At 36.4% G+C, this 27,681-nt stretch overlaps 1 protein-coding gene across 4 annotated transcripts in view; it reads right to left on the bottom strand.

The window, feature by feature from the left end:
* The window catches only part of MYT1L (myelin transcription factor 1 like), a 127,828-nt gene that overhangs the window by 68,773 nt on the left and 31,374 nt on the right, over positions 1 to 27,681 (bottom strand). For 3 of the 4 annotated variants that reach the window (XM_062571140.1, XM_062571139.1, XM_062571138.1), the window contains exons 5-8: positions 10,490 to 11,458; positions 5,780 to 5,914; positions 3,168 to 3,258; positions 795 to 902 (exon numbers count right to left, since the gene is read on the bottom strand). In XM_062571140.1, the coding sequence (XP_062427124.1) occupies positions 795 to 902; positions 3,168 to 3,258; positions 5,780 to 5,914; positions 10,490 to 11,458 (1,303 nt within the window). Of the gene's footprint in view, positions 1 to 794; positions 903 to 3,167; positions 3,259 to 5,779; positions 5,915 to 10,483; positions 11,459 to 27,681 lie in introns of all 4 variants that reach the window. The other variant, XM_062571137.1, reaches the window with a different exon arrangement.

The following is a 27,681-nucleotide window of genomic DNA, read 5'->3' on the forward strand; positions in this document are numbered from 1 at the left end:
CTGCAGCTCTTGGGGCATCATCAGCATAAGGCTGGTACATTCATGTAGAAGTCTAGTTCCTTTACATGTATCCTTCACACTTCAGCTCCCTAGAAATAATATTTTTTCCACCCACATGTCTCAAAAGTGGAGACAATAATGTAAACATGAATTCAGTTTTGGATAAATACAGAATCTTGTATGGATGGAGGAAAGGGGTGTAACTTATGCCAGACTAGTTCCAGGTCCTTCCATATAGAAAATTTAGGACAAATTTTCTCTTTCCATTCTGCCTGGCAGCGAGTAGGGGAACAGAGACAAAGAACTAACCCTGATCTTACTTTGGAATCTAAAGCATATCTGGCATTTTTCGAAGTGTCCTGTCAAAGGTGTACTGCCAGTTTCATAAAGCAAATAGGGCTTCTGGTTTAATTTAAACTGATATTTACTAGTAAAAGCCTGCTGAAAAAACCAAGACTTACCGGTAAATATTAGTTTATTCCCCAAAGATACCAACTTTTTTCACATTGTTCTTAGACTTTGCACTCCAGCAGTCATCTTTACACCAAACAATGCCTAAGACAAAAATGAGCTTTTCAGCTTTACATGTATTTGCCAAAATAATTACCAACCCTCCCCCATGTAAATTGAGTGGGAAATAAACACTGAGAGAATTGGATCCAGAAGCCCTAATTCTAACTGTTCTTTAAAAGAGATATATATGTATATACAATGTATATAAATATAAATTCTCAGATTAGGTGAATGTGTGACGAATTTTGCATAATAATAAGTATTATAGTGATTTCTAATACCTTAAAACCCGATCTGATGCCTGGTTTGATTTTGACACATCACAGTTCTGATGCTTCTCTTGAGCTTTAGCCAGTTTCTCTGCTGCAGCAATAGGACATCCAGAGAGGCTGCAATTACAGAAAGGAAATTTAATTGCCTTGTCCTGCGCAGTTTCACATTATAGCACTGATCCAACTACTTCTTCTCCTCCTTAGCCAGCACCAGGAAGAATCTGAAGGAAAAGAGTTTCCAAAAGCTTCTTGGTCATATATATTTTCTCTAGAATAGACTTCCTTTATTCTACTTTCAAAGTTGTGTAGTAGATCCCTCATCTGCTGTTCTTCTCTGACCCTACATCCATAGATTATCCACGGATGTTAGCCAGTGAACATATCAGTAGAACAGGAGAATATAAACTGGCATCTACTGTGCAACTCTGTTAGCAGACATAGGACCTTTATGCATCCACAAATGTTGCCACTGAAATGGCTGCTAAAGATGATTCAATGACAACACCATATAGGCCAAATCTTGTGCTCCTTCATACCTCACTTTGCTCCATTATTCCAATCTTTTTTTTTTCAAGATATACAAATGAGTGCAAAATTTGGCCTTGGGTCTCTAAATCTACATCTCAAGTATGTTATACTTAGTGCAAGTTCATGAATTTCAACCACTAAAGTATGTGCTAAGAGTAGATGGTGTAACATGAAAGAACTTCTGAACTTGAATCATAATTCAATTAAATTTGCAAATGCTGAGTATTACTGAAGTGACAATAAGTCTGATTCTTTTGGAAAAGCTTTAGAACAGGAAAATAAATATGCTGGTGCCAGCAGATGGTGCTCTTAGTGAAGCTGTAAAAACCTGTGACCTGCCAATGGAGGGGGTCCCTTCCTTGTCATAGTCTATTGCGTGCTTATGTGACCATAGCTCTCTGTGTTCTCCACAGGGAAAGAAATTAAAATGAAAGGCAAATCAGTGCATTCCCAGATGTTCCCCTCTCTACAGGAAAAAATAAAAATAAAAAAAATAAAAAAGTGAAGCAGAGCCAAATGCCCCAAAAGCTGCAGAAAGAGGTAAGCACTGACTGCAGACTGCCCTCCCTGGGTAGCTACAGAACCACCCCCGGTCCTAGTCCTGCAGCGGGGTGAGGGGGCTCTGTGTGGCTTGGCAGTAATGCAAGGGGCAGCTGCACGCCACTGACACACTCTTCTTCAGACATCTCAAATATGTTATTAGATATTCAACCACAAATGAATGCTGCTTCCAGCAGCAGTAATTCCCATGGAGCCTTCTCAGAGATTTTTGCTGAATCTACTGGCAGCATCACTACACAGGAGAAAGGGGTGCCAGAGCTTATTATAAAGGGATCGATGCCCACAAGAGTGTGCTGGGAGACATGCAGTTAACATGAGGGCTGTAGTAACCCAGAGCTTGTAAGACTGTACATCCAGTACCTGTGTAGTCTCTTAAGCCTTCACGCTACGATTAACAGTAAAATAAGAGCTTGATAATAGGAGCCTTGCATAGCTACTTTTGCCCTCTACTCAGATTTCCTAGATTTTTTTAAAGCAGTAAGACAAGACCTTGTTCTTCTATGGGAAAATCATAACATATTATAACAATATTTCAATAATTTTGTTACTTTTTTGACAGAATTTAATAGGCAATGACATCCCTTCTACAAGAATCTATAAAACTAATCCTAGGAATCTATTGAAAAGTTGCAGTTTTCCTTAAATTCCTCGTTTGACTAGAAAATGGACATTTCTGTTGTCTGTCTGTCTGTTCTGTTTTAATTTAATGAGATATTTTCATAATGTTTCTTAATCAGGCAAAATTCTCATTTAATTTTATCTGAATAAAGACTTCAGAATTAAGTCTGTGGGTAGCAGAAAAGTTAACTCCTGTAATGTCTGTGCACTTAGAATGCTGTTTCTCATCTCTACAAAATCATTTTCATGAACAGAGTGGATTTTTTTCATGCACTACGAAATAATCTCTGAAGAGGGTGAAGTGTCAGAACAAGAACTCTCTCTAGTCTTGATGATGTTGGTAGATTTTTCCTGTTTCCTGTGACATACCCATAAAGAGTTTGGATAATACCAAAACAAAAGGAAAATCCACCCAAAAAGCTTAAAAGGCTTAAAATGCCTTCTGTAGATCAATTCATCCTTACTGAAGGAAATGTGCATTTGTCCTCCTCATAAAATATACGAAGAAATGTTATTCTTTAAAATTAATGCAGGACACGAAGCACCATCTGTCAATCTTAAAAACAAAACAACAAAACATACACTCACACTCCCCCCTACCAATGGACTGCTAGAAGGGCTGCAGTTCGGAAGCACTGTTCCCTCTAGGCTGGAGTCCAGCGATGGCATCCTTACCTTCGGTGGGAATTCCTGTTGCTATTTACGTGGCCCCGGCCTGTGCAGCCTGGTGTAGGACACTTAAGAACATTTTCATGCATGGCAAGAACTTGACAAGGAGAGTAAGAGAAAACAGCAGAGTATGAAAACAAGAAAAAAAATCAAGTCCCAGTATATATGAAACCATTTTAAAACAAAGTACAATTCATTAACAACCAGCATTCCTCAAAAAACATGTGACACAGATAGCCAATAAAGCCTGATGAGGGAAGGAAGTATTGTGACCCTATGCTCATTAACACAGGGTAACAGGTACAAAAGTTATGAAGGTTACAAAACCTACGAACAAATGTGTTTCTAGCGTGACAGTGAAGCAGAAGACTTCCAACATCTTCATACAAAAACCCTGAGCAGTGATCAGCTCAAAAGTAAAATGTGAGCTCGCAACAGTCCAACGCAGAACTATGGACTAGAAAAATTCTTTCAGGAAAAGTATGCATTCATAATAGTTTTATACACACAGTATCAAACTTGAAAGGTAAAAGTGAACTCTCAAGTTATACTGACAGAACACTAAATTATTTGAAGTATACCTCAGTACAACCCTTATCAGACTTTAACACTAACTATAAGCCAGCCCAATTGAGCTAGGGCTCAGTTCAGCCCACATCTGTATAGATATACCATTCATATCTATATGATGAGCAAAATCGGTCCTTTTCTTATCTGTACTCTCTACAGATGTGAAAAATGTGATAATTTTTTTAAGAGTAAAAACTAAAAATAAGCACTTAAAAAGTTGAGGGATAGTGGGAAAAAAAATATGTAAGAAAGAAGTGCTACAAGCTTAAGCAAGTAAACTGATTTGCATCAGCTTCCATTGCAAGCTGGATGGAAAATTTACTCCCAAGACCCTCAAAGCAGTTCTTTTATGAATCATAAAGCTCATGCTCTTGGAGGCCAAATTATCGAGAGTTTTTTGGCAATGCTAAATAGAAATTAGACTGAAATAATTTCTTCAGTATGATGCAAGACATATCTGAATCCATGTCTCAGGGCTGGATGGCAGTGCATCACTCTACAGAAAGCGGTCATCCAGCCCTTGCAAAGTTCTGGTTTTCTCACACAAGAACTATTCTGGAAGCCTGTATTTAGTTCTCACTCAATAAAACTCTAATAAAATCAGCAAATTCCTTGACTGAGTAAAGAACTGAATAAAAGCTGTACAAAGACTTGAGAATTTAACCACAGATACTGATTAGAAGATAACCATCATCATCACCTCATCATCAGGGTACTAAAATGTGTATAGATGCAAAAGCTTTACTCTGAAATTCCTACTATTCAAAGCTGTTCTTGAAACATGCTTCACAAGGCCAACATCACAGGAAAAAAATAAAAAGATGAGCTCACCTTTTTCATTTTAGTAGGTACAAGAGCATGCAAACAGTTTAAAGCTATATTCTTCTTTGATTTACAAAGTCTTCTAAAGAGCTTTTTATTTACCATTTATAAAAATGAGAGAACTTTGAGCAACTGAACAAATATTTGTGGTTCGAAAAATTACTGCATCTTGCAAAGCAGAGAAATGAGTCTATTTGTTCTACTGTATTCAGAGATAAACCAAGATATAACAAACTTTCCTTAAGTACTTCCTTGTTACTTTACTTCTGGAAGAAGCCACTCTACTATGAAAGAGGACACCTCTTACATCTGCCATTCTTGGTGTGCTAATTGACTTCTGCTGTCCTATTCTTCAGAGTCTACCTTTCCTTTGGAAACTGAGGATCATTTCAGCCTTGACTGTCTTTAACTCTTCCTTTATGCAGCTCTAAATCCATTGAAGTTAGGTAAGTGAGGGACAATGTAGATTTAGGCCCATAAGCTTCAATGGAGTAACTCCATTTTTAAACCAGTGAGAAAGAGAACTGGATTTTAGCTAGATGCTTACCTGGTGTAAATTAGCATAGAACAATTAGCTTCCACGGAACTATGCCAATTTCTACCAGCCAAGGAAGTGACTTCCAGAAATGAAGCCTCTTGCTTTCAGATGAACTTCCTTTAGTGTTCACACAGGTGAACTTCCCTTGCAGGGATCTACTGACATCATAGGAAATTCCACTGATATAAGTGACAGGGGAAGATTGCTCAAAATATTGCTCAACTAAGTAAACAGCCAAATTGCTACTTTTAATAATAGAAATTTGTTTAGTATAAGTTATGTTTAAGACACAACAACAATATCAGAAAGGGAGTGTTAAGTTTTTCAAGTACAATTATTCTTGTACAAAACAACAGGGACAGCTGATGTGACATCAGCATGCAGAAGTAAAAGCAGTGCACATTTTCTGGAATCTTTTCTTTGTTGATTGAATATATCTCCTTAAAAATAATCTAGCATCCTTAAAATCAAAGAATACAGCTTTAAAAGTTGTTCTTTTTAGTGTAAAAGTTAGTAGAGAATGGAAATGATGGAATAAAGGAAAAACTAGAACACAGAACAGTTGACTAAGTTGAGACATACCGTACTGAAAAATGAAATTAATTTTTTTAAATAAAAGGTTTAAAAAGCATGCTAGAAAAATCTTTGTAGTTTTATCCCCGGTTTTCATGAAACAATGTGGACTTACTTTCTGGAGGGACCCTATCTTTGTGTGGGCATCCTGACAAACTGCGGTGATGGGGGTAAAGCCCCGTTACATGGCCCGTTCCATCACACCCAGGGGTAGGACATTTGCTCTCTTTCTTTTCTGTTCTTGAGGGATCTATAATTTACAACAAATGTGTCAAGTGAATGATGCTTTCCACATCTCTGTAAGAAGGTTCATTTAATGATGTCAATTATTTTTTGGTAAATGTTCTTATGAAAATTAGAAGAAAAAAAAACCCTTCTACTTCTTAACACAATTTTGTCACTTTTATCCTGTTATCTTCTTTTCAGGTTGCAGGCTCCTATGATCACAGTAATAACCATTCATAGTGATTGGAAAATGACCTTTTTATAGCAAAGTCATACCACTGTCAATCAATTTTCTGCTGGCAAGCATCAGCTCAAGTGTGTAAGGTCATTTGGAAAATGTTTAGCTGGAGTTTCCCTTCTTTTCATTCTTATTTGCCTGATGTATTAAAGTCTGCAAATGTGCTGTCACAGAAGTTCGATGTCCTGAGAGTAGCAAACCCAGCTCTTTAGCATAATGATTTAATGAGTCAGCACAAATAAATCCTTTTTTCAAGGCTCTTTGAGCAGATGACTCTTTTCTTTAAATTTCTTAAGAAGAGAAATTATGTATATACTCTTTTTATCTTCAAAAAAATTAATGCGGAGTAAATACTATAATCAGAATTACTGAAAGTATCACTTGCCGTGTAAATTTGGGGCCACTACAGACATGCATACATAATACTTGAATATTCACATGCTTAAAAGGTAAATGATCATTTAGAATGTTGAATCTTCTGCGTACAAATCAATGAAAAGTCTAAATAGACATTTTTTTTCAACAAACTAAAGTTTTCTGCCACGGAAGTAGTGAAACTGCTGGTGAAATTAATCCTAAACTAGAACTTGCTCATATACTTCATCAGTTTGTTTCCTGTAACAGAACATTTGTCAAATAACATCCCTAGACTTAAAGCCCAGCATATGATACAAGTTACATCACATCATCTTAATCACAGTTGTCATATTTTGGAAACTATTAGCAATTTTTACACTGATATTAAAAGAATAAAATTCAGGATACTCTAACTGCTACCATTTTGGCTCAGAATCAACCAACAACCCTTTCTGATTTTTTTTTTCAGTCCAGCTGTCTTTCGATACTCAATCTGAGCTATCATCATTTAAGTAGTTTATGTTGCTTTTTGTCATTGCTTTGCTTCAGGATTTATGCTTTCTTCTTTGGAAAGTAAGATTTTTCTATTTGTTTTCCATTAAATCTTACATTAAATTCCATCCCAACTTCAACAAATGCAACACTCAGTACAACCAGTAGAAATTTCAGTACTTATAGATCTTCACATATAATCTATTTTTTAAGTATATAGAATACAATCCAGAGTTCACATTCAGCTGCAGACTTATTTTTCCTTGATTCCCCTCCACTACTTCTGATATGTTCTTACATTCCAAGTCCTTCCTAAAAACCTTGGTTTCAGAGAAATTCTTTAGCTCATTGTAAATGACTCTCCACGTCTTATTTCCCTTCTTAAATTTTAACACCATATTTAAAACTTGTCTTTTGCAAATGGAATCTGTGAATGTGAAAGTTTTATTTTACTTAGCCTGCATGCTGACTGTAGGATACAGTTCGTTGTTTTATGCTTTTCTACAAGAAATCCATATACAAATTCATCTTCAAAGTGCTATATAGTTATCAGAACACTCCTGAAAATACTGTAATCTTATATCTCAGGAAACTGGAATAAAGAGATTAGAAAGTTAAACCCAAGGCCACAGAAGGAGTAAATGTCAGAGGAGGGATTAGAATTCCTACCAGAGAGGCCTGTGCTGAGACCACTAGAACACCAAGCCCACAGCTACGTACATACAAAACTCTTTTAACAACTCTAATGTCAAGTATTTTGGGATGTGTAAAAGTATAGGATAAGTGAATAAATAATGTAAATGAAATATAGATTATGTAAATATAACAATATTCAAAGACTGCAAAAAAAATGTAGATGATTAACGGACCATAATGGCTTTTTGGAGACTTTAAACGAGAGAAACTTTAGCTACTATATTTTATCATAACTGCGCTGAAGTCAGTAGAGGTATTCTAATTTAGAGCTGCTGAGGATCTGGACACTTACATCTTACAGTGTCAAGTAAATCCTCCTTTATATTCAGTACTGTGCTATAAAATTATAGCATATATCACCTCCATAAGAGCCTTTATGGTCTAATGAGTCAGAAAAGATGCTGTATACTAATCTTAATGTTTTCAAAACTTGTACAAAATTATACTTGTACAATTTCCCATTGCTTTTAATGGAAGACATCCAACTAAAATTTTCCACAACTTTACAAGAAACACTGGATGCTCATGTAAAACCTTTGCTGCTAATGGGGAAAAGTACTGCATAGTTCTAGTTAGTTCTGTAACCTTTCCTCACTCCTTGCCACAATGGGAATATTGCCTATGTGAAGGTTATCAGATGACTCAGAAAGTTTTAAAATTCTTAAATTTCAGAAGAAAGCCTGTTTAGAAGGCTTTAAATGGCATGGGAAAAATGCTTTGTAGTCCCTTAATGGTTATTTCAGCAATCTCTGAGAGCAGAACTCCGGAAGACAGAAGACAGGAGGCAGTTCCCACTGAATACCTGTGCACCCAGAATGTTTCCACTTAACCATATCATGCAACTCTGTGAATATCTTTTTCATGAATATTTGGAAAATTCTATATGAGTTGAAAACAAATGATAAAATTGACTGCCTTACTTAAAGCTTCCTCTGTCAATGACGGCAGTAGTGTTACCTACATGTTTTTAAAGTAAGGAAGGAACCTTTTCGCTTATTAAAAAAAAAAAGAAAAAGAAAAAGAAAAATAAATAAAGAAAGAAAGACTAGAAGGATCCACTCCACAAGGCTTCTTTGTACAAACTACCACAATCTTTAGGACTGTCCTTTGGATCCCTGGCTGGAGTCTGGACCTATCACCAATTCAGTCTGCAGCTCCTAAGAGGTAGGATGGTTCAAAGCTCTAAAATTTACAGGAATAGGAAGTCCATATTTTTGCCATTGTCAAAATTTAACTAGTTTTTTGGAGACAGCAGTTCTAAATGCATAAATGTTTTCCTAAGCATACATAGACCAGAAAGGCTGGATAGCACCAGAGATATAAAGCTCTTAAAAATTAATATTGGTTTGCCATGTTTTCTGTGTTTTTATTAGAGACGTATTCAAAGGGAAATTATACCTACTATGTATCATATACAAACAACATTTAGCATGACATCCACATGGCTATGCAGTAATACACTAACTAAATTGTCTTCCCCAAATACCCCAAGTTACTACAGCGTTTGTTGGATCATATATTTGTGTTTAAAAGAAACGATGTTTCTCTCAAATACATTGCAGAAGACTGTCTGACATCAGTAATCTCCATACTTGTCTAACAGATTGGCCATTACTTTTCTTTAAGCCTTGTGAAAAAAGATCAACCTTTCTTGGATCAAGATGCTGTTGATTGCCTGAATGTCACAGGCAGATGTTAGGGTATCACTCTTTATCTAAACAGGAATTCATAAAAAAGGAGAAAAATGCCCACCATCTCACTTATGGAAATGAAACCAAATATTGTTATAATAAAGACAAGAAAGATCCAGGCCCTGCTTAGCATCTCCCAAGAAATACCATGTCCTCAGCTTCCACTAAAGTCAATGGGAATTAAGGGTGTTCAATGATCTCAGGAGGTATTGAACACTTAATACAGCATGGCCCTACACGTATAGATGCAGACACATTGAAGAGGGGTGTGGTAACATCAACACACCATCATCAGGATAATCCTGTAAATTAAAACGCATGCTAAAGGTAATCTTTAGTCTGTTCTTTTCTTTTTTTTTCTTTTTTTTTTTGGTCTTTTATATTGAATTATGGTCAAGGCAGCACCTTAACTATTTCCACAATGGAATGAAACCAGTGAAGTGGAATGCACATAAGAAAGAAATTGCTATTGATCTCAGCCCAGGCCACACCATGCCTTGCATAGCAAATGGTTTCCATTACCTTACTATCTTAAGATAATTAATGTGCAGTCACTGCCCCTATTTTATGTTATCGGTCATTCTGATACTGTTCAATTTCTATCAGGCAATTCTACATTTTAGATGGGAGAGGCTTCATCAATAACTGTCATATGATGATAATTTTATAAATCACGATGCCACCTACCCAATCCAATCTGTAAAATATTCACTTCATAGCTGATTGACTAACTGCTACATAAAACCCCTCTATCCTGTATAGTTTACAACATAAGTTTCCATTGTTTTTTAATTATAATTACTGTAAAAATATTAAAAATTTGAGAAAAATCTTTGCCTCTTTCAACATGATCTCTTATTTGTTTTGTTTCCCCGAAAAGTTATTTTTTTAATTTAGCCAAATGATATTCACTGAAACACTGTACGTATTTCTAACACCGTAGAATGAATTATTTTATTTTAAAGTCACAGCATGATGCTATTTTACAATCATGCCATACTACTACAATTCAAATAAAGTTCCCATTTTGTGGAATTAATCACTTCAGAATTCTACGCAAATCTTGACATGTTAGCTCACACTTTCTCATGACATAACATACGGTATATAGAAATATTACCTTTACCATAATATGGCTTTTTGACATGGCCGTCACTGGGTTTAGGCTTCCTGTCATCCCCAGAAAGTTGTCTTGGAGATTGTTCCTCAAATGATCTCATATTATCCCTCCTTCCAGCTTCCACTGCCATTTTTTCTCTCATGGCTTTTGCTCTCTCAGTTTCCAAAGCAATTGCTTTCTCAAGCAGGGTTAAGTTACCTTTTGTCATATCAAACACTTCTTCAGACCTATCTGAAGTAATAGAGGTGGTATCATCGTCTCTTTCATGACAACCATCCTCCTTTGCACAGCTAGAAAAAGTTCTAGATCTGGGGCTCAACTGTTCTTCAAGTCTCATTAGGTTCATCATATCAGAGTAATTCCGGTCTGGTGTTCTTCCTTGGAAGTCATCTTCTTGCCTGACATGCTGACGAGTGTTCATGTTTTGCTGTTGATTTCTTTCCTGTGGGTTTGTCTCACTGAGTTTCCTAGCCAGATCAAAACACTGGTTCCTTAAGCACTCCAAACTGCTGAGACACACCTCTTCATCACTTTCCTCCACCATTTTTTCTGTAAGTCCATTGTTCACAGGTTTCCCTAGCATTACAAAGTTCATATTCCTATTATCTTGCTGTGAAGTATTGTCTGCATAATTTCTGTCATTAATATTTTCTGAAAGCACTACACCATGTCCTTGTGCTAGTAATTTAAGGGAGTCCACTGTTTCCCTAACAACATCACTGTCTAAATCTAAACTTAGCTCACTTTTCCGACCAATGTTTTCATTTTTGTCACTATCATCTTCCAGACTATTAGATGTATTGCTGTTCATTTCTGATTCTGTCCTGGCTCTGTATGCTGCATCCTCTGCAATTTTGCCAAGATTCAACAATGACTTGGCCACCAGTTCATCGTAATTATCATACTCATCATTATTGTTATCGTCTTTTTCTGTGTCTTGCATTATTCGAGTATTGTGACAATTCATTTGATGGTCTTCTGCATAAAAAACAGAAACAAAGAAAGAAACAAAGAAAGAAAGAAAAAGGAAAAGAAAAGAAAAAGAAGTGGCTACAGTTGGAACTGTTGTTGCAATCGCACGGACAGAAAACAAACTGCATGTCAAATATTGTTAATCATACAGCAATTCTATAACACTAAGGCCCATGTGCAGTTAAGTTTAAACTGCTCTTATTAAGTGAATTTCTCTATAGTCGATAATGCTATTTTTGTTTATTTGCTAGTCACATGAATTTCTTTCACAGTATTGATAGGAAAAGAGACAATCAAAATGCTAATCACTATTATTGCTGAAAATATTATACTTTTTAAGCATAATATTTAAAACATTAAGTACTTAAGTTTCTCCTTTCACTTCTTTATTTACAGTTCTATGGGGTATATTAGATATCATATTGTTAATATGACATAATTGTCTAAGTTTCAAACTTTTCTTACTCCTTTATTTCTAAATATGGCAGACGGCAAAGGAGTGAGTACTACTGGATTTATTCTCTTACTGATGAATGTATATTCATCAAAAGAGAAAGAATACGCACCAAACAGGAAATCACCACTTTTTTAAACACTTCATAGACCAATAACACTAGATAAACAATAACTATATGCAAAGATCAAAATGGCATTTCAGTTAGTGGAACCACCAGTAAAAATCAAAATGTATCAGCTTAACTATGCAAACTGTGGAAAAGTAAGAATTTTTAAAGAATTGTTAAATGAAAGGAAGATGGAAGCAATTATATGCACAATATAATTGTAAGTAAATATGATTGTCTAATTCATCTAATTATATATACACAATAGGGCTGTTAATTACTATCCTGTATAGTATAACATAATGGTACAGAGTTACCATGTTTTTAATAGTTTTGCTTTAGTAACTGTTGAATAAGAGAGGGACAACTTAACAAAACAGAGCCAATGTGAGGCCCTGAGGGCGAGGTTCATCTCACCTAATTTTAGACATGAGCAAGGCAGGCATCTATATCTGAGTAAGCTATTTAATGTTCCCATTCTAGTCAGTGAGAGAAACAGTGGCGTTAAGGGCACAATGCACCTGGTCCGATTAAGATACCTTCTTCAGGATGAAATTATTCACCCACTAGAAGTGCCTGTTTCTCTTCACTGACAACAAAGGGACTCCAGGAGAATCAGCTCAGAGTAGATGCTCATCTTAAAGATATCCACATTTGGTCAGATGAATATCATCCAGAGAGTGTTTTCTGGTATCTTATGTTCATTCAGAAGTTATACCTTTCTTAGGCCCACTCTTAAAATAAATATACATTCATCATTATTTACTAATGAACGTCTCATAAAATAAATTTTGATAGGCAGCTACTCAAACAATATTTGAATGTGTTCCATCATAACTTGAAAAAAAAAGTTCCTAAAGCTGTCATTAGATTGACATGCTAGGCCAGTTTTTCAGCTGGTGTAAACTGAAAGAAATCGGCAGAGCTAGGACAATTAACACCTGCTCAAGAGCTAGCCCATCAATTTGAGATGTCATCTTTTCAGCTTTGATGTATTTGCAACACTAGTACACCTAAATACATAGCATTTTCTAAGGTGTGACTTTGATGTTTCAGGTTAAAGAAAGTAAAGCAGGAAATTTCAGGTAGTAGGTGGCTCATACACTAACATTTTGATGACAAGAAAGCATTTGTGGTAAAAATAATTTTTTAGGTCAGTGGACAAGTTAATAAATAAGAGTTTTAAATACAAAGCTCAACAGCACAATAACTGATATTTCCGCCAAAAGATAGTGTTCTTCCTACACAGTGGTTAGGGATCCTGGGATGATAGTAGGCTGTAGTTAAGCAGCAGACCTGATAGATAACGAGGCTATGTCTAGGAAAGAAAATACTCTAAGGGTAAAATATTGTGTAATATACATTATCTACTTGTATATGGTGGGAAGATAATTAACAGGGAAGGATGTATGTTATTTTTAAGTGACAAGACATTCAAAGTCCATGGTGGGTTACCTATTTATCAATAAAGATGGTTTTATTTTAGTTGCCTGTTGTTCTCAAGATAATCATAATTCATATTTATGCTTCAGTCCTTCAAAAATTAAGTATATCAGCATATCAGCTTTTCCGTGAAGTAAGGAATGTCACTTAAGCTTCCTATTTGAAAAATTTCCATCTTGAATGTCTGTATAGAAGTAAGTAGTTAAGGATTATTGGATAATTAGTTTGTACTATTGGAATAGCAAAGGTTTTAATATATTAATGATCATTTTCTAAAGTGAAATGTACAAACAAATCCCGTATTAACTTAAATATTAAGTCTAAAACCTGTTACCAAGAAGATATTATTCACTAGAAACTGCTGTTTTTATGGGGCACTTCTTGTAACTTTGTCTGATGGGCAGTCAAATGTAAAGAAGGAACATTAAAGTAGTTAAAAAAGCAGTGCCTTCAGCAGTGAAGCCAGTGCCTTCAAATTTAGGATGAGACATCTAGAAACACTGGCGAAGTCAGTTCAAATCTGAGTTTAGCAGGATACTGAATACTCTAGGCAAATTTTTGGAATGTGAACAATTTGGGGTTTTGTGCTTGTTTTCACATGAATGAGAGTCCTGTAAATGATCACCAATGGGAGGAATGTGTTATGTTTTGCCTCCACAACAGTGAAAAGTCAAAATATGAATCACGTACTGTATGAATGAAGACATGTAAATTCCTTTTGAGTAGGTGAATCAGGGTGAAAGCTGTAACATTTTTTATTCTGTTTGGTTATATCCTTTTCAACTGTCCTGCCCATTCAGTCCTAAAGAGAAGAACAAAAGAGGGTGGTGGAGGAGAAGAAAATGTGGAGCATGAATCTTGGATGAGAGAGGCAGGAAAACAAAATATTTAATCAAGCTGCATTCCTCCTCATTCAATTTTTGGCCATTTCTTGCATCCTTTACTTCGCATTTCTCTAACAGCTCACTATTTTTCTCACGTTCTCCATGCAGCACTTAATCTGGAGGAAAAGGGTATTTATGTGTACTATTTCACCTGCTCAGTAGCACTGTTTGGCAGATGCTGAGCTCTCTGGCCTGCTCTAATGAAGCATCTGTACCACTTATTTACTAATCTAAAGGTTTAAGCACTAAATTAGTTTGTGTATTAGGTAAAGGTAGTTCTGGAAATTATGTTATCCTAGCAGCTATGTATGAACCTATGTGCCTTTTCTTTGATTCAACCCTGTAAAATCTAATCTTGATTTCATTTCATGTTTCTATGTTACCTAAGATTTAATCTTTAACTGGGTACCTACCTTACACTGTACTGTTTAGTGGCTATTTGTTAAATGACTGCAAAGCATATAGGAGTGAAACATCCCTTCTATCCCTTCCTAATTTTGTAATCTTTGATCCAAATTTCATTTTTTTTAATTGAGAGAAGCAGCTAATTTTTTTCTCAAAAACAACCTGGCAAATTTAGGTGAAGAGTAGACAAAGTTACTATATGCCCTACTTCAGTAAGTTTAGGGTTGCATGGACAAGAAATATGCAACACAGGTTAAAAAGAAGGTCATTTTTTTTTTATCCCTCATCTCAGCAAAAGTATGACTGTTTGGGTATTTTTGATTGCAAAGTTTGTTCTTTGTAGCTCCCAGGACATGATAGGTAGGGAAATTATTGTGAAGGGTATGTGGGATAGCTTTAAAGAGCTGGAAGCCTTCAGCCATCTGAACGTAAGTGCACTCTTGTGTTGCACTATAAAGTGAATAGCTTGGTTTCTGATTCCACTTTTCATCCAAGGATCTCAAAGCACTTTACAAATGTTATTTAAGAAAGCCTCACAACACCCCTGTGAGGTAGGTATCTTAATTCCATTTTACAGATGGGAGATTGAGACACAGAGAAGTTGAGTGACTCCTTCCAAGTCATACAAGGAGTCCCTGGAGAATAAGGACCTTTACGTGGTTAATTGATTGCTCCCTTTGTTCCTATCACATACATATTAAAACATATTTTGGCAAAATATACAGCTCTTTATATTGTTCGTGTAAGGACTCATGCAAAACAGCACCTTCTTTTTGAAAAGGAAAATATAAAGCATTTAGTTTGAGAGATTCTGCAGAGAGAGGCAATGATACTTCAGTAATATAGCAGCTACATTCCTAATAAAGGCCAAAGAGTTCAGAAACAAGTGTTTCTAAATCTGTGGTCTGCGTATCAAATTACTCACTTTCTCCCAAGCACGGAAAACCACGATGGCTACCATTCTGAACCTAGGTGGTCATACAGGCTTTCTGCCCAGATGGACTGTTTCATTATCCAGGCAGCGTCGCCTGCTTTAGAACACTTCACCGCTTCTGCTACTGCCACTTGTCAGTTCCTAAGTGCTCAGCATATGATACCACTGTATTACCATTTTTCTCCTTCTAAGCTGTGAAGTGAGATCTGTACATATATCTCCACATTACACAAGTATTTTAGGAATCTAGGATAGTTGGTCTATGAGAAATATGTAGCAAGACAATGTTGGCACAAATGCATCCCAATTTTTCAACAACATATTTTGGGGGTTTGTTTGTACATTGCCTTCTCCTCTCGAAAAATTCTGTGAGCAACGAAACCAAAGAGTTGGAAAACTTAGTGTGCTTCCAGCAACTTTTAAAATGAGTTTGGTTTCTTCACCACTTCACTCTGAAGAAATAAAGCCCTCTCCAAGGGCCTAAGCAAAGTCTAAAATTTTAAACTGAACACTCCTATTGACAAGGACATCCCTGAACCTCCTTGAATAGGCTGAATACTGAAGCTGACCAGGTGCAATTCTTTGCCTCTGCAAAAGTTCCTGAAGTTCTTTTACAGTGCAGATACTTTAGGTAAAGACCAAAGCAATTTATTTTTACAGTAGCTAGTATCTTATACAGACCTTACATTACCTAATGAAAGAACTGTTCACTTATTTATTTAATGCACTTTAATTTTTCCATTAGATCTATTTTTTTCACTCCTCCCCCTCAGCTCACTGCACATACTTATAATAGTTATAATACTGGGCTTTGCTGTTTAGGCTCTCCTACAATAATTCTACTATTCAAAAAATAACCAATGCTCGAAGCAAAGTAAATGAAGAGTGGAAGTCATTAAGCATGGCAAGGAAGGTCTGAGCTAAAGAACACAGCACATCACTGTAGGATTCAGTATTGTAAAATAGGAGTGAGGACAACAGAGTAAGCCTGAACAGACTTTCAAACAGTGTACATAACTTGCTGAATTACTGTATCTTTTCTTTTCTTTTTTTTTCTTTCTGTCACGCTTTGATCTTTCCATTTTCTCTTTTTAACTGATTTGGCTCACCAGAAAAATAAGTACAGTATTTTTTTCCCCTAAGGACTAAAAGAGGTCCTGGTCCTCACAGATGTGAATTTATTTCCTTTTGTGAAGTGGTTAATTATATATAAAAACTCTCCTTGTTTCTCCTATTTTCCCCCTTAAAATACATTTGAAATTGTAAAAATGAATTTTCATGAATGATTTTTGACATTTATGAAGATTTAGATTTTTGTACTAATCAGATTTTGTACAGACCTCATCTAAATGAGTCTGTATAAGCAAATTTGTATACAATCAATCCCCTTAAGTATTCTTTTTCTTTACTTATGAGATCCTTGTGTTCTGTTATTGTGCCTTGCCTATGTCAGACCTGCATGAATAGCATTCTACAAATATTCTTACAAACTACTGGCAGAATATAGAAGTTCTTACCTTAGTTATTCTCACTAATACCACAGAATCCTGCACAAATTTAGATAAAGAGAGACAAAGAGCATCAGATAATCCAGAAGATGATTCCAGTTGCAACATCTTTAAATATGAGGTCATTTGTTCAACATCCATGTTTTCCTATCTTCAGTTCCTATGAGCTACCTAACAGTCTCTGCACATTTTGGAAAAGGATCATGAAGATACATGATACAGCTACTCTGATAAGACTATGGTTCTGATTTTTTTTGTTTCTAGTGACAGACATTGCAACAGCTTCTTAAAATTGATTAGATTCTGACTTAAACTGGTGTGCCCAGCTTATTTATGATTTCTGATTTTCACCACAAGATGCTGCTTGCCTTTCTTTGATCTTTGAGCATCTCACATTTCTGCATGCCACCTTACACTGTATTTGTGTCAGAGAATCACAGAATAGCTGAAGCTGGAAGTAACTTCTGGAGGTCATTTGGTCCAACCATCTGCCCCAAATAGCACCAACTTAGAGAAGGTTGCTCAGGATCCTGTCCATCCAGTTTTGACTATCTTCTAGGAGATACCACAGCATCTCTGGACAACCTGTTCCAGTGTTTGACTATGCTCATGATGAAAAATTCTTTCTTAATTTCTAATCAGAATTTCTTTTGTTACAACATATGCCTGTTGCCTCTCATCCTATTGCTGCACTGCTCCATTTCTCTTTACCCTCCCCTTAGGTAGTTGAAGACAGCAGTAAGATGTCTCCTTAGCTTCCTCTTCCTCAGACAGAATAAACCTATTTCTCTCAGCTTTTCTTTGTACATCATGTGTTCTGGCACATTTTCCATTTTGGTGGCTAAACACTGGACTCCACTATTTCAAGTCTTTCTTGTACAAGTGAGCCCAAAACTAGCCAGAATGATCCAGATCCAATGTCATAAGTGCTGAATAAAGGCGAATAACCACTATTCTCAGCCTTCTGTTTACACTCTCTAGCCCTTTCATTCTGACAACATTATTTTCAAAAAGTTAAAGTCAATGAATATGCTAGGGAAAGGGCATTTTTTGCACATCAGCAAATAATACTTTTCAATTATCTACTGAGATTCCTCTAAGTAGCTATGGATAGGTTGAGTATGAAGATTCAGCAATATTTGGCATGAAGGCATACCAAAGTTCTTGGGAAAGAACTTGCTGAGAGTATCTGTGACCAGAAATGGATATGCTAGGTTTGCAAGGGCAGTACAATTAAGCCAGTCAGTGTTTCTTAGAATCGTAATCAAGTCCAAGCAGCCCTCAACTGTTTTAACCTGGTTTCTGGCTGGGCAGATAATGGAGATGGCTTTAGCTGATACTCATTTGATCCTAGTTTTGCTCCCCAAGAAGTCTATATGAGGGAGGGAAGGTATTCTTTCTCAGATATAGGCACAGAATGACTCAATGGAGTATCTAGCAGTTTCTTGTTTTCTCTTAGCTTTTCAAATCTCAGCAGGGCAGCAGGCAATGAGGCAGCCATAGCTACTCACCAAATACTGTGATACAGCAGGGACACAGCAGGGGAGCACAAGACCAGCTGCACCAAAAGGAGGACACCTACTCAGACAATTCTTGATGCAGAGTTTCTCATGGGGCTACTCCGAAGGTTGCTTAGGAGACCATGACCCCTACCTAAACCTCTCTCTATGATCATTGCTTTGCAAAGGATGCAAACTGGAAAAAAAAATCAGTTCATAAACTAACATTTTCACATTCTACTCTCCAAGAAAGACTAATTGGAAACTGTTACTGTAGAGATATGTAATCACTTTGCACTGATTTTGATTCAGTTTTGATTTCTGACTCAATGCAGACATCCATATTTCTGACTCAACTGCATGCATTCACGTCTCCATATAAAGTAGTCATATAGACTCCATTTATAGGCAATGGACAAAAACATGCATCCTGGAATGTGATTTATACAATCCTAAGGTAGTCATCTGAAATAGACTGGATGAATTGCTTCCCAGAAGTGGCTATTTCTCTTGATTGGCCATAAATGAAGTTGAGGGTAATGAAGGAGCTCCTTGGTAACGAGCTTACATGAAGACATCTACACAACAGATGCCTTAAATTGGATGGGATGAATCCTATCCCAGTTGTTTTTACTCTGAACTTTCAAATTGCCCTTTGCTGAACATCAACAGTATCTTTGACATAGAAGGAACTGCAGGGAGGAAGGAGCTACCTGAAAGGAACTATCTTTGGGTTGTGGACAGAGACAAAATTATATAGGCAAAACTTCATGACGATAGGACACGATGGATACTTTGGGTAGGATGGATGATTTGTGCCTATATGAGTGAAATGGAGGTAGTTATATCTTATTACATTCATCTGATCTCTATTATAAATGTAATTACTTATTTTGAGTTGTATTTGATTTTCAAAGGAAGCCTCTTTGTGCTATGATAATAATCTGACCTGTCTGCCAGAGCAGACAGACACCTATTAATATCATTCCAAAGGATGAGAGAACTCTTAAATATAATATTCCTGAAATTTCTTCCTCTGTCTCCTCACTGATTTCAGTGGCAATGGATCTGGAAAGACAAAGACTTCTATGTGCGTCAGTGACAGACTTTACTTCACTGGAAACATTTCCTGAGAGACAGGCTACGGTTTTTATTAGGGGGTTGTTCTTTTTCCTTATCCCATGATCCAGCTTCTACATTTCCATCATTTCCCAGGGTTTCAGTGACAGGGAAGGTTGAGTAATACGCCCTAAACTAAGGAGGAAGTAACTTCAGAGACTGCTTTTACCTTTGCTACAATCATTCTAGTATAAACTAATCAGGGACAGCACACCAGAACAAGCAGTTGCACGTGATCATTTGTACCATTAAATTGTTAGTAAAGCCTTGGCATGGTTTTGGTTTGAATCACCTAGCATCCTTCCAGACAAAGTCCAGAAACAGTGCAGTGATGCTGGTTAGGGACAATTCCCAAGGGGTAGTTTTGGATGTAGTCATCCTATTTTGGGATGTAAAACTTCAGCGGTATGAACACAAGCCATGTTGCAAGGGCTGGACTCAGCCTTTAAGTGAGTGGGTGTTGATCCATTTTACTCACTCATACAGATGTAGTCTTTGATTCTTGTGATTGAAGAAATGGGAAGTAAGGCAGGAGAAATCTGGTGGTGACTCAGCGGTACAGCTCTCAGCAAGCTACAAAGAGTTTTTATTATTTCCTATTTATTTGCTCTCTACACTATGTGTATAGAAGTTCTATGACATTAGAAATGTTTGGGATGGAGATTAGAATACCTGAGTGCTAGCCTTGCCCAGAGACTGGTCAAATTCAGAAAATGTATGCTATGGTAGCAGAGCAAACCCCCCCCCTCTTTTCTTCTGCTATTGCACTGCAAAGACATTTCCTGTGAGACTGTTCCAGCTCTCGATCCACCTTAAGAATGCACAGTGCTATCATTTTAGAAATTGTCAGTTCCTCCTTCCTATCAGTGATTTCCCACTGTTGTTCAGATCTGCACTGGATTATCTGTCCTGACGACAAAACCTTGTGTCTCACGAGGAGAAAACTTTCCCTGGAGAAATAGAGTCACTTACATATATACATACTTATATATATTTCCAGCCCGTGATATACCTGCCATGTGTGATGGCAGTCATGGAGCCTACATTGACCTGGTTGCTAGAGCAGCACAATCTCAGTGCACGATATTCTGGCTGGGACGCTTACGCCAGCTGGACACACAGAAACAATGAACTTCAAAGTCGAACAGTCAAACAAACAATAGCCAGTTTTCGAAGATACACATACATATGTAGAGATACAGAGAAAAGCTTACACTGCATAAAACTAGATTCTGAGTCTGAATCTGGTCTCATGATGGTTCAACTCGGGAATTGTTTTACTGGGGTTCACTGCAGTGACACACTGGTAGAAGTAATGTACATGAGATCAGAATCAATTTCTCTATTTCTGCCTGAAATACCTTTTTTTCTTCAAGTATTCAGCGTGCAATTCATACTGAAATCACCCTAACACATTGTTCTCTCTCTATTGCATTTTGCAGGATTATTTTTAGGCTCTAGTCTCATTAACTTAAATTTCTGCACACAGAAGTACCTGAGCATCTTAAAAGTCAACAGAATTAACCTATCCATCATGAACTTGTTCCCTCTGTCCCTTTGAATGTGGTGCTGTATTATGTTTTATGACTTCAAAATGAATTTACTAAATAGAATTGCATCAGAAACTTTCCTAAAACAGAGATAAATCGTGTACATTATTTCCTCACTGCCTACCTACCCAGTGATGTGCAATGTGCATTTTAAGCAAAACATACATTTGCTAAGGACAATTATCCTTTGTTTTATGAATACATTACTATTTTAATTTTGTATTTCTAAATAATTATTAATTATGACTCATCACTGTTTGTATCCTCCCCACAGACAAAGTCAGGTTGAATAGTCTTTAAGTTTTCATGCTATAAAAAATCTGAGAATCAACATTTATTGGACGGGTTTTTAAAAGCAGTCTGTTGATATAAAATTCCATCAATATGGTATAAAGACACAATATTGCAAAGGATCTTAAGTTATGTCACAAAATGAACTATATGCAAATGATCATGTATTAGGGAGAAGAACATATAATGATAGAATAGAGTAGAACTGTATTGTGCTGCATTGCATGTGGATGTGAAACGAGTTATATTGTAAAATCACCATTCTTCCTTAAAGCCTTGGTTTTTTTTGGTTATTTTAAGGATTCTGCACAATGTTAATATGATCTAGATTGTTCCTTTCCTATCATCTTCCTTGTTTCCTAATTTTCCAGGGAAGAACCCCAACAGCATATTTCATTTACTCTCTGCAGTGCTCCCATGGTGACCTCCTAATCATTTATTTGTGTCCTTCTGCAGTTTGTTTTTCCTATGTAAGCCCTGTACTCCCTTGGAGTTGCAACCTATTTCTCTCATTTCTGTGGGAGAAGACTCTTCAGCCACTCAAACAAATTATTTCTTAAACTCATCTTCTAATGAGAATTTCAACAGTAATCACTTAAAAATATATCAGCAGCAGTTTCTACCTCACTTTCAGATTGGACTTCTCTTGTGAATGTTGTATAGGAACAGTGAAATATTTCTCTTGGGTGATACAGTGATACCAATGTTTGTTCACTGCTTAAGCCCAGGAGACACTTCATGTCGAAACTCAAACTCTGATCAACTACTCAAGGATCTGCTTCTATGTGTGCTTCTAAACAGCCCCAGCCTTAAGAAGCTCTGTACCTATACCATATTTAAGTCTCAAAGTATTCTAAATACTGGCTGTTCTCACATCTAAGTTCCCCGAGGGGACCAATCCAACAGGTCTAATACACACTTGACAGCCAAAGGCTTTCCATAAACTGTTCTTTTGGCTACCTTGCCTTAATTTATAGCCAGAAGAAGAACTGCTTCTTTCATCTTTTATTTTTTTCACATGTGTCTCCCTTTATCTATGAAGTGAAATAAATTGTTCAGCACATCACTTGCTAAAGAATTTTCAGAAAAGACTAAAACCCTTCCCAGTTCAAGTGGATCGAATATCACATCTCCCAGAAAACTATGCAAATCACCACACTACAAGTCAGACAGGAGGCAGGCTCTGTTAGGAAGCAGAAAACACAAGAGCACCGTTAAGATCTACACATATTTCTTTTCATGCTATTTAGATCATGCAAAAATATCCTGCATTCACTGTACATTGCATGCAAAGGCACTCATCTATGAGAAAGAAAAGTGGTTTCTGATCCCTGCTCCCATGACTGATTTTGTAATCTAATATTAAGCAGTCAATTCATAAAATGGTTCGAATGTCCTTGGAGCAAAGACAAGAACCCAGCGTGTCCTGCTTTCCCAGAAGAATGATCCCTTTTGGTCTACCGCTGTTTTTGAATTCTTTTCTAGGATGTGATACAGCTTCAGCAGAATGCTTAAGAACATTGCTTGTGCAAAAACAGTCTAACTACTAGCCTTCTCTGCTACGAAAGATGAAAACGTGGTATTGAGCTCCTGTTACACCTCTCACACTCAGCTCAGGTACCCAAGTTACAGACAGGGGCAGAACTTCCATTCCATTCTACTTCAGAACATTTACTCCACTCCATCAAACATGGGAGGATTTTTGACTCTCGAGAAAGTATTCTAGTTTCTATTCACACAAAAAATTGCCCTTTTTGGCTATATTTTCAGAGAAGCACACACACAGATTGCTCTCATTAGATAATAACAAACTACATCATAAACCTAAGTATATTTTGATTTTTTAATTCCACTCCTATTCCTAACAATCTGGTAATAATTATCAGTTATTCTGTATTTCCACTATTATTTTTAAATTATTATTTAATAATAACTATTATTAATAAAAGATTATTAAATATATTTTGTGCTTAATTATCTGAGGGCAAAGTTTTATTCAACATATTTCAGTGGAACACAAAACAACTTTCAACTTTCAGTTGGATGTGAGACTTGAAAGCTGAATGATAGTTTTAATTATTGGAGATGATAACAAAACATCTAAGGGTTATCCTATAAAGATTTTGATCCAGTGCTTTGCAGGGTGTCCAGGAAGCTGCTTAGCTGATGTATCTCTTTATAAAGACTTCTTTTAAATATTGAGGCAATTGGTAAAACTATGGATTTCATATATATAAGATACAATAGAAATCAGAAGGAAAGCAGTTGCACAGCCCACTTTAGAAGTGTGTACGTCAACCACACAGTCTTATCACATATGCTTTGAAAAAAAGTAAGGATATAACCCAGCCTGATGTGGGCCTGTGCAGATTTGCAAACACCTCTGTATTATGTGATTGGAAATACTTAAGTCACACTGATCTTTCACTTATCACCTTCAATAATCCATATCTAAGGAGTAAAAGGAAGAAAATTCCTGTTTGTCTTTTTCATTTGTATTGCTTCTTAATTGTAAATTCAGCTGTTTTACAACTGTGGAGTATCTTTGGCTTTACAGTAACTGCTGAAAACTAGACTGCTACTCTTCCTATTACTAGAATAGCATGCAAAATTAAGTTTTTAGGATAACAAAATCATCAGATTGATCTGTTCAACTAATCAATTCACATCCAGTGCTGAACTGTCAATCCTGTTAATTGTCAAAACTGTCTCCTATAGAGCTACCCCAAATTTCTGCTAAACAGTAATATTTAGTGCATAAAACATGTAAAATCTGGCAAGAGTTCCTTAGAAATAGTATGAAAAAAGCTTAACAACTCAACAACAAGTATGATGGGTACTTTACATGCTTAATGTTACTGATTGACCATTTTCAGTACTTTCTGTATGAATCCATTATATGCCAAATAATTTTGAGGATTTTAAGAACAAGAGTGACCAAAACTAGCTTAATTCCTATAACTATTTCAATAGTCTTCCCTAATTACTATTTTACATCCTTAACCAAACTCTTGAGGTGCTTTCCTTCCCACCATTAGCCCTCTCAGTCTTCTGATAAATGAATTGGCCTTCACTGCTGTGTAGCTTATTAATTTTGTCTCCCACAGTCTGCTTTCACAGAACATTTGTAGAATAAATTAATTCATACAAGGGAAAGTACCTCTTATGATATAAAAGGACTATGCCATGTGTGGTATAGCTGATAGAAGAAGCAAATTGAAATGTTCTGAAAACCATAATATGAGGAAGAAATGCTTGCTTAATAAAAGGTATTCAGGATCAGGCAAATATGCTTATTAAACATCACTGCTTTTGTTTCAGAATAATGCTTTTTTCATATTTTTGTTTGTTTCTGTAATTTGAGGCATTCAGTAGGACTGCAAACTTGATTCATGAGAGTAGATATGGATCAGAAGAAATGATCAATCCAGTCTGCAATTTTATTTCATTTTATTATCTCCCAGAGGAACTGTTATAGCGCAAAATTAACTCCTACAGCAACCAAACAAGGTTCTCTGCTTTTCAGGGTGAAATGTTGCCATTTGTGTTCATTCAGCACTTTTTAGGACGTATATTTTAGTCCAGTTGGAATTGTGAATGAATAGTGCGATCAAAATTTGTCCTTACAGCTGCATTCTGAACATGAGAGGAAAAATAGGAACCTATAACACTGACCAAGCAAAACTATTTTGAGTATTTTTAAGAATCATTACATCTGTAGGATCAAGAAAGATTCATACAGAGTCTGTAGTCTCTGTGTAAGCTGCCATGCAAGCCTGGACAATGTAGTCTTGGAAGAAGCACTTCTGAAAGGCAATGGAATTCAAATAGATAATATGAATAGCTCAGTTTTGCACATTCTGTGAATATTCTTCCCAAAATGCCATATCCCAGAAGTGAGACTTTCTAAGATAACACCAAGTCATTATGTTTGCAAATATGGATGCACAGAGCTGATATAGAACTGAATTCACTATTGGATCTTTAAGGCACTATATGGCGTAAGGAACAGTTTTTTGGCACCATTGTGCCAAAAATAGTAGATCACTGGGAAGGAACTGTATTCAGAGAGTCTAGTGAGAATAAGAATACAGTTCTAACACTACAACACTTGTATTTTTAATTTCTTCTCCAATCTACTTTACTCCAGAAAGAAGTAATTTTGCTATATCATCCTGTCAGGCAACAGATAAAAGGAGCAAAGTCAAGCATCCACTCTGCATTTTTTTGCAGACAGTAGGATGTAATGGAAACACAGAAATACATAGCCTCTATGAACCCTCTTCTTGTGGATTGCAACTGCAAGAATCCTAAGCAGCACTGCTGTGATATATGGTTGCTGTCTAGACCTACTTCTCTGGCAAGATTACCTCTGGGTCTAGGCACACAGAAGCACCAAAATAATTTGACATTTCAATGGGCCCAATATCTCATATTCAGCTAACACTAGATGTAAGAGTCATAGGATGATAAGGTTGGAAGGGATATCTGGAGATCATCTAGTCCAACCCTCAGCATAGCCCATATGGGGAATGAACCCGCGACCTTGGCATTAGCAGCACCACGCTCTAACCAACTGAGCTAAACAAGTCAGTGAGTTAATACCAAAAGCAACCAAATGCACACATAACAGATTCAGAATGAAAACAGGATTAAAATCAAGTGTGGTGCTGAATTTGTTGTGCGATGCTCTTGCTAAGGCGTTTAAGTTCAGGCTGTGAACAGCTGAAGCATCCCAACACCCTCTACAGAATTTCAACTGATGTCAACACAAGTTATGTTTGGCAAAGATCAATAATTTGTCTCATTAAGGTGAATAATTTCTTTACACTGCATAAAGCTGTATTGAATCATTTGCACTTGAAGGATCTGATATTTCATATTATCATTTAAGGCCTTCTATTTGTAAGAAAAGAGCTAAGTATGTAAACCCCCAAATCAGAAGGACACTTACGTACATTCCTAACCTTAAATATGGAAATAAAGTAAGCAGGACTACTAACTGCATAAAGTTTAGCGTAAGTTTCTAGGCAGAGCCTGAAAGGTTTACTGAACTTCATATTAACCTTTCACATAGAAGGCAGTCTTTTAAAATGTTTCTTCACAAGGAAGGAAAAATTGTGTGTGACAAAAGCAACACTATCTCATGTAAATATAACTCTATTGAGCTAAATAAAGTTATTGATTTATCCTGATGTAAATGAGCTAAGTATCAGGCTCAATTTCACTTCAGAAAATTAAAGATGATCTTTAAATGATGCCATGAACAAATTATACTGCAAGCAGCAAATAGTAAACATCTTGAGCACAGAACATACAAACAAGTGAAAACTTCCTAAATTAACATAACTTTCATGTTTAAGCAATCAATTAACCAACCATCCAACCAACTGCCCACAAACGTGTACCAAGTACAATAAATAGATCCAACCCTTTTCCACAAGAACTGGAGGTATCCAACAGGTATTTACTGGTTAGCTCTTTCCCCATCCTACTTCACAGCCTTGAGGTTTTCAGCTCTGAATTATTTGTTTCAAATTCTTTTAATTACATTATCTCAAAAAAAAAAAAAGGTGAAAATATTTAGTCTGAATGTCTCCAGATGAAATAATATTAACTGCTAAAAATCAAGACATGTAGCAGTGTATATTTGTATCTTCAGTACGGGAAGAAGATAGGAAAAAGAGTTGTCCTATGTAGTGGTTTGACCCAACCACTTCCAGGCTTGTGCACTTTGTAACTAGACCAGAAAGGCAACTTGATCATCTTATGTAGAAGAAAAAACATAATGGTCAAGGTAAAGGTCTTCTAGCCATATCTCTATTCATTTTTTTGTTCTTCATATTTTTTTGGTGAAGTACCCTAAGCACAGTGTCTTTTTCTTCACAGAATCACAGAATGATTGAGATTGGAAGGGACCGTTGGAGATCATCTAGCCCAACCACTCTTCTCAAGCAAGGTCACAGAAGGCTGCCCAGCACTGCATCCAGGCGGCTTTTGAATACCTCCAAAGACAGAGTCTCTACAACC

The sequence above is a fragment of the Rhea pennata genome, chromosome 3 (assembly GCF_028389875.1).
Source record: "Rhea pennata isolate bPtePen1 chromosome 3, bPtePen1.pri, whole genome shotgun sequence".
NCBI classification, from domain to species: domain Eukaryota; kingdom Metazoa; phylum Chordata; class Aves; order Rheiformes; family Rheidae; genus Rhea; species Rhea pennata.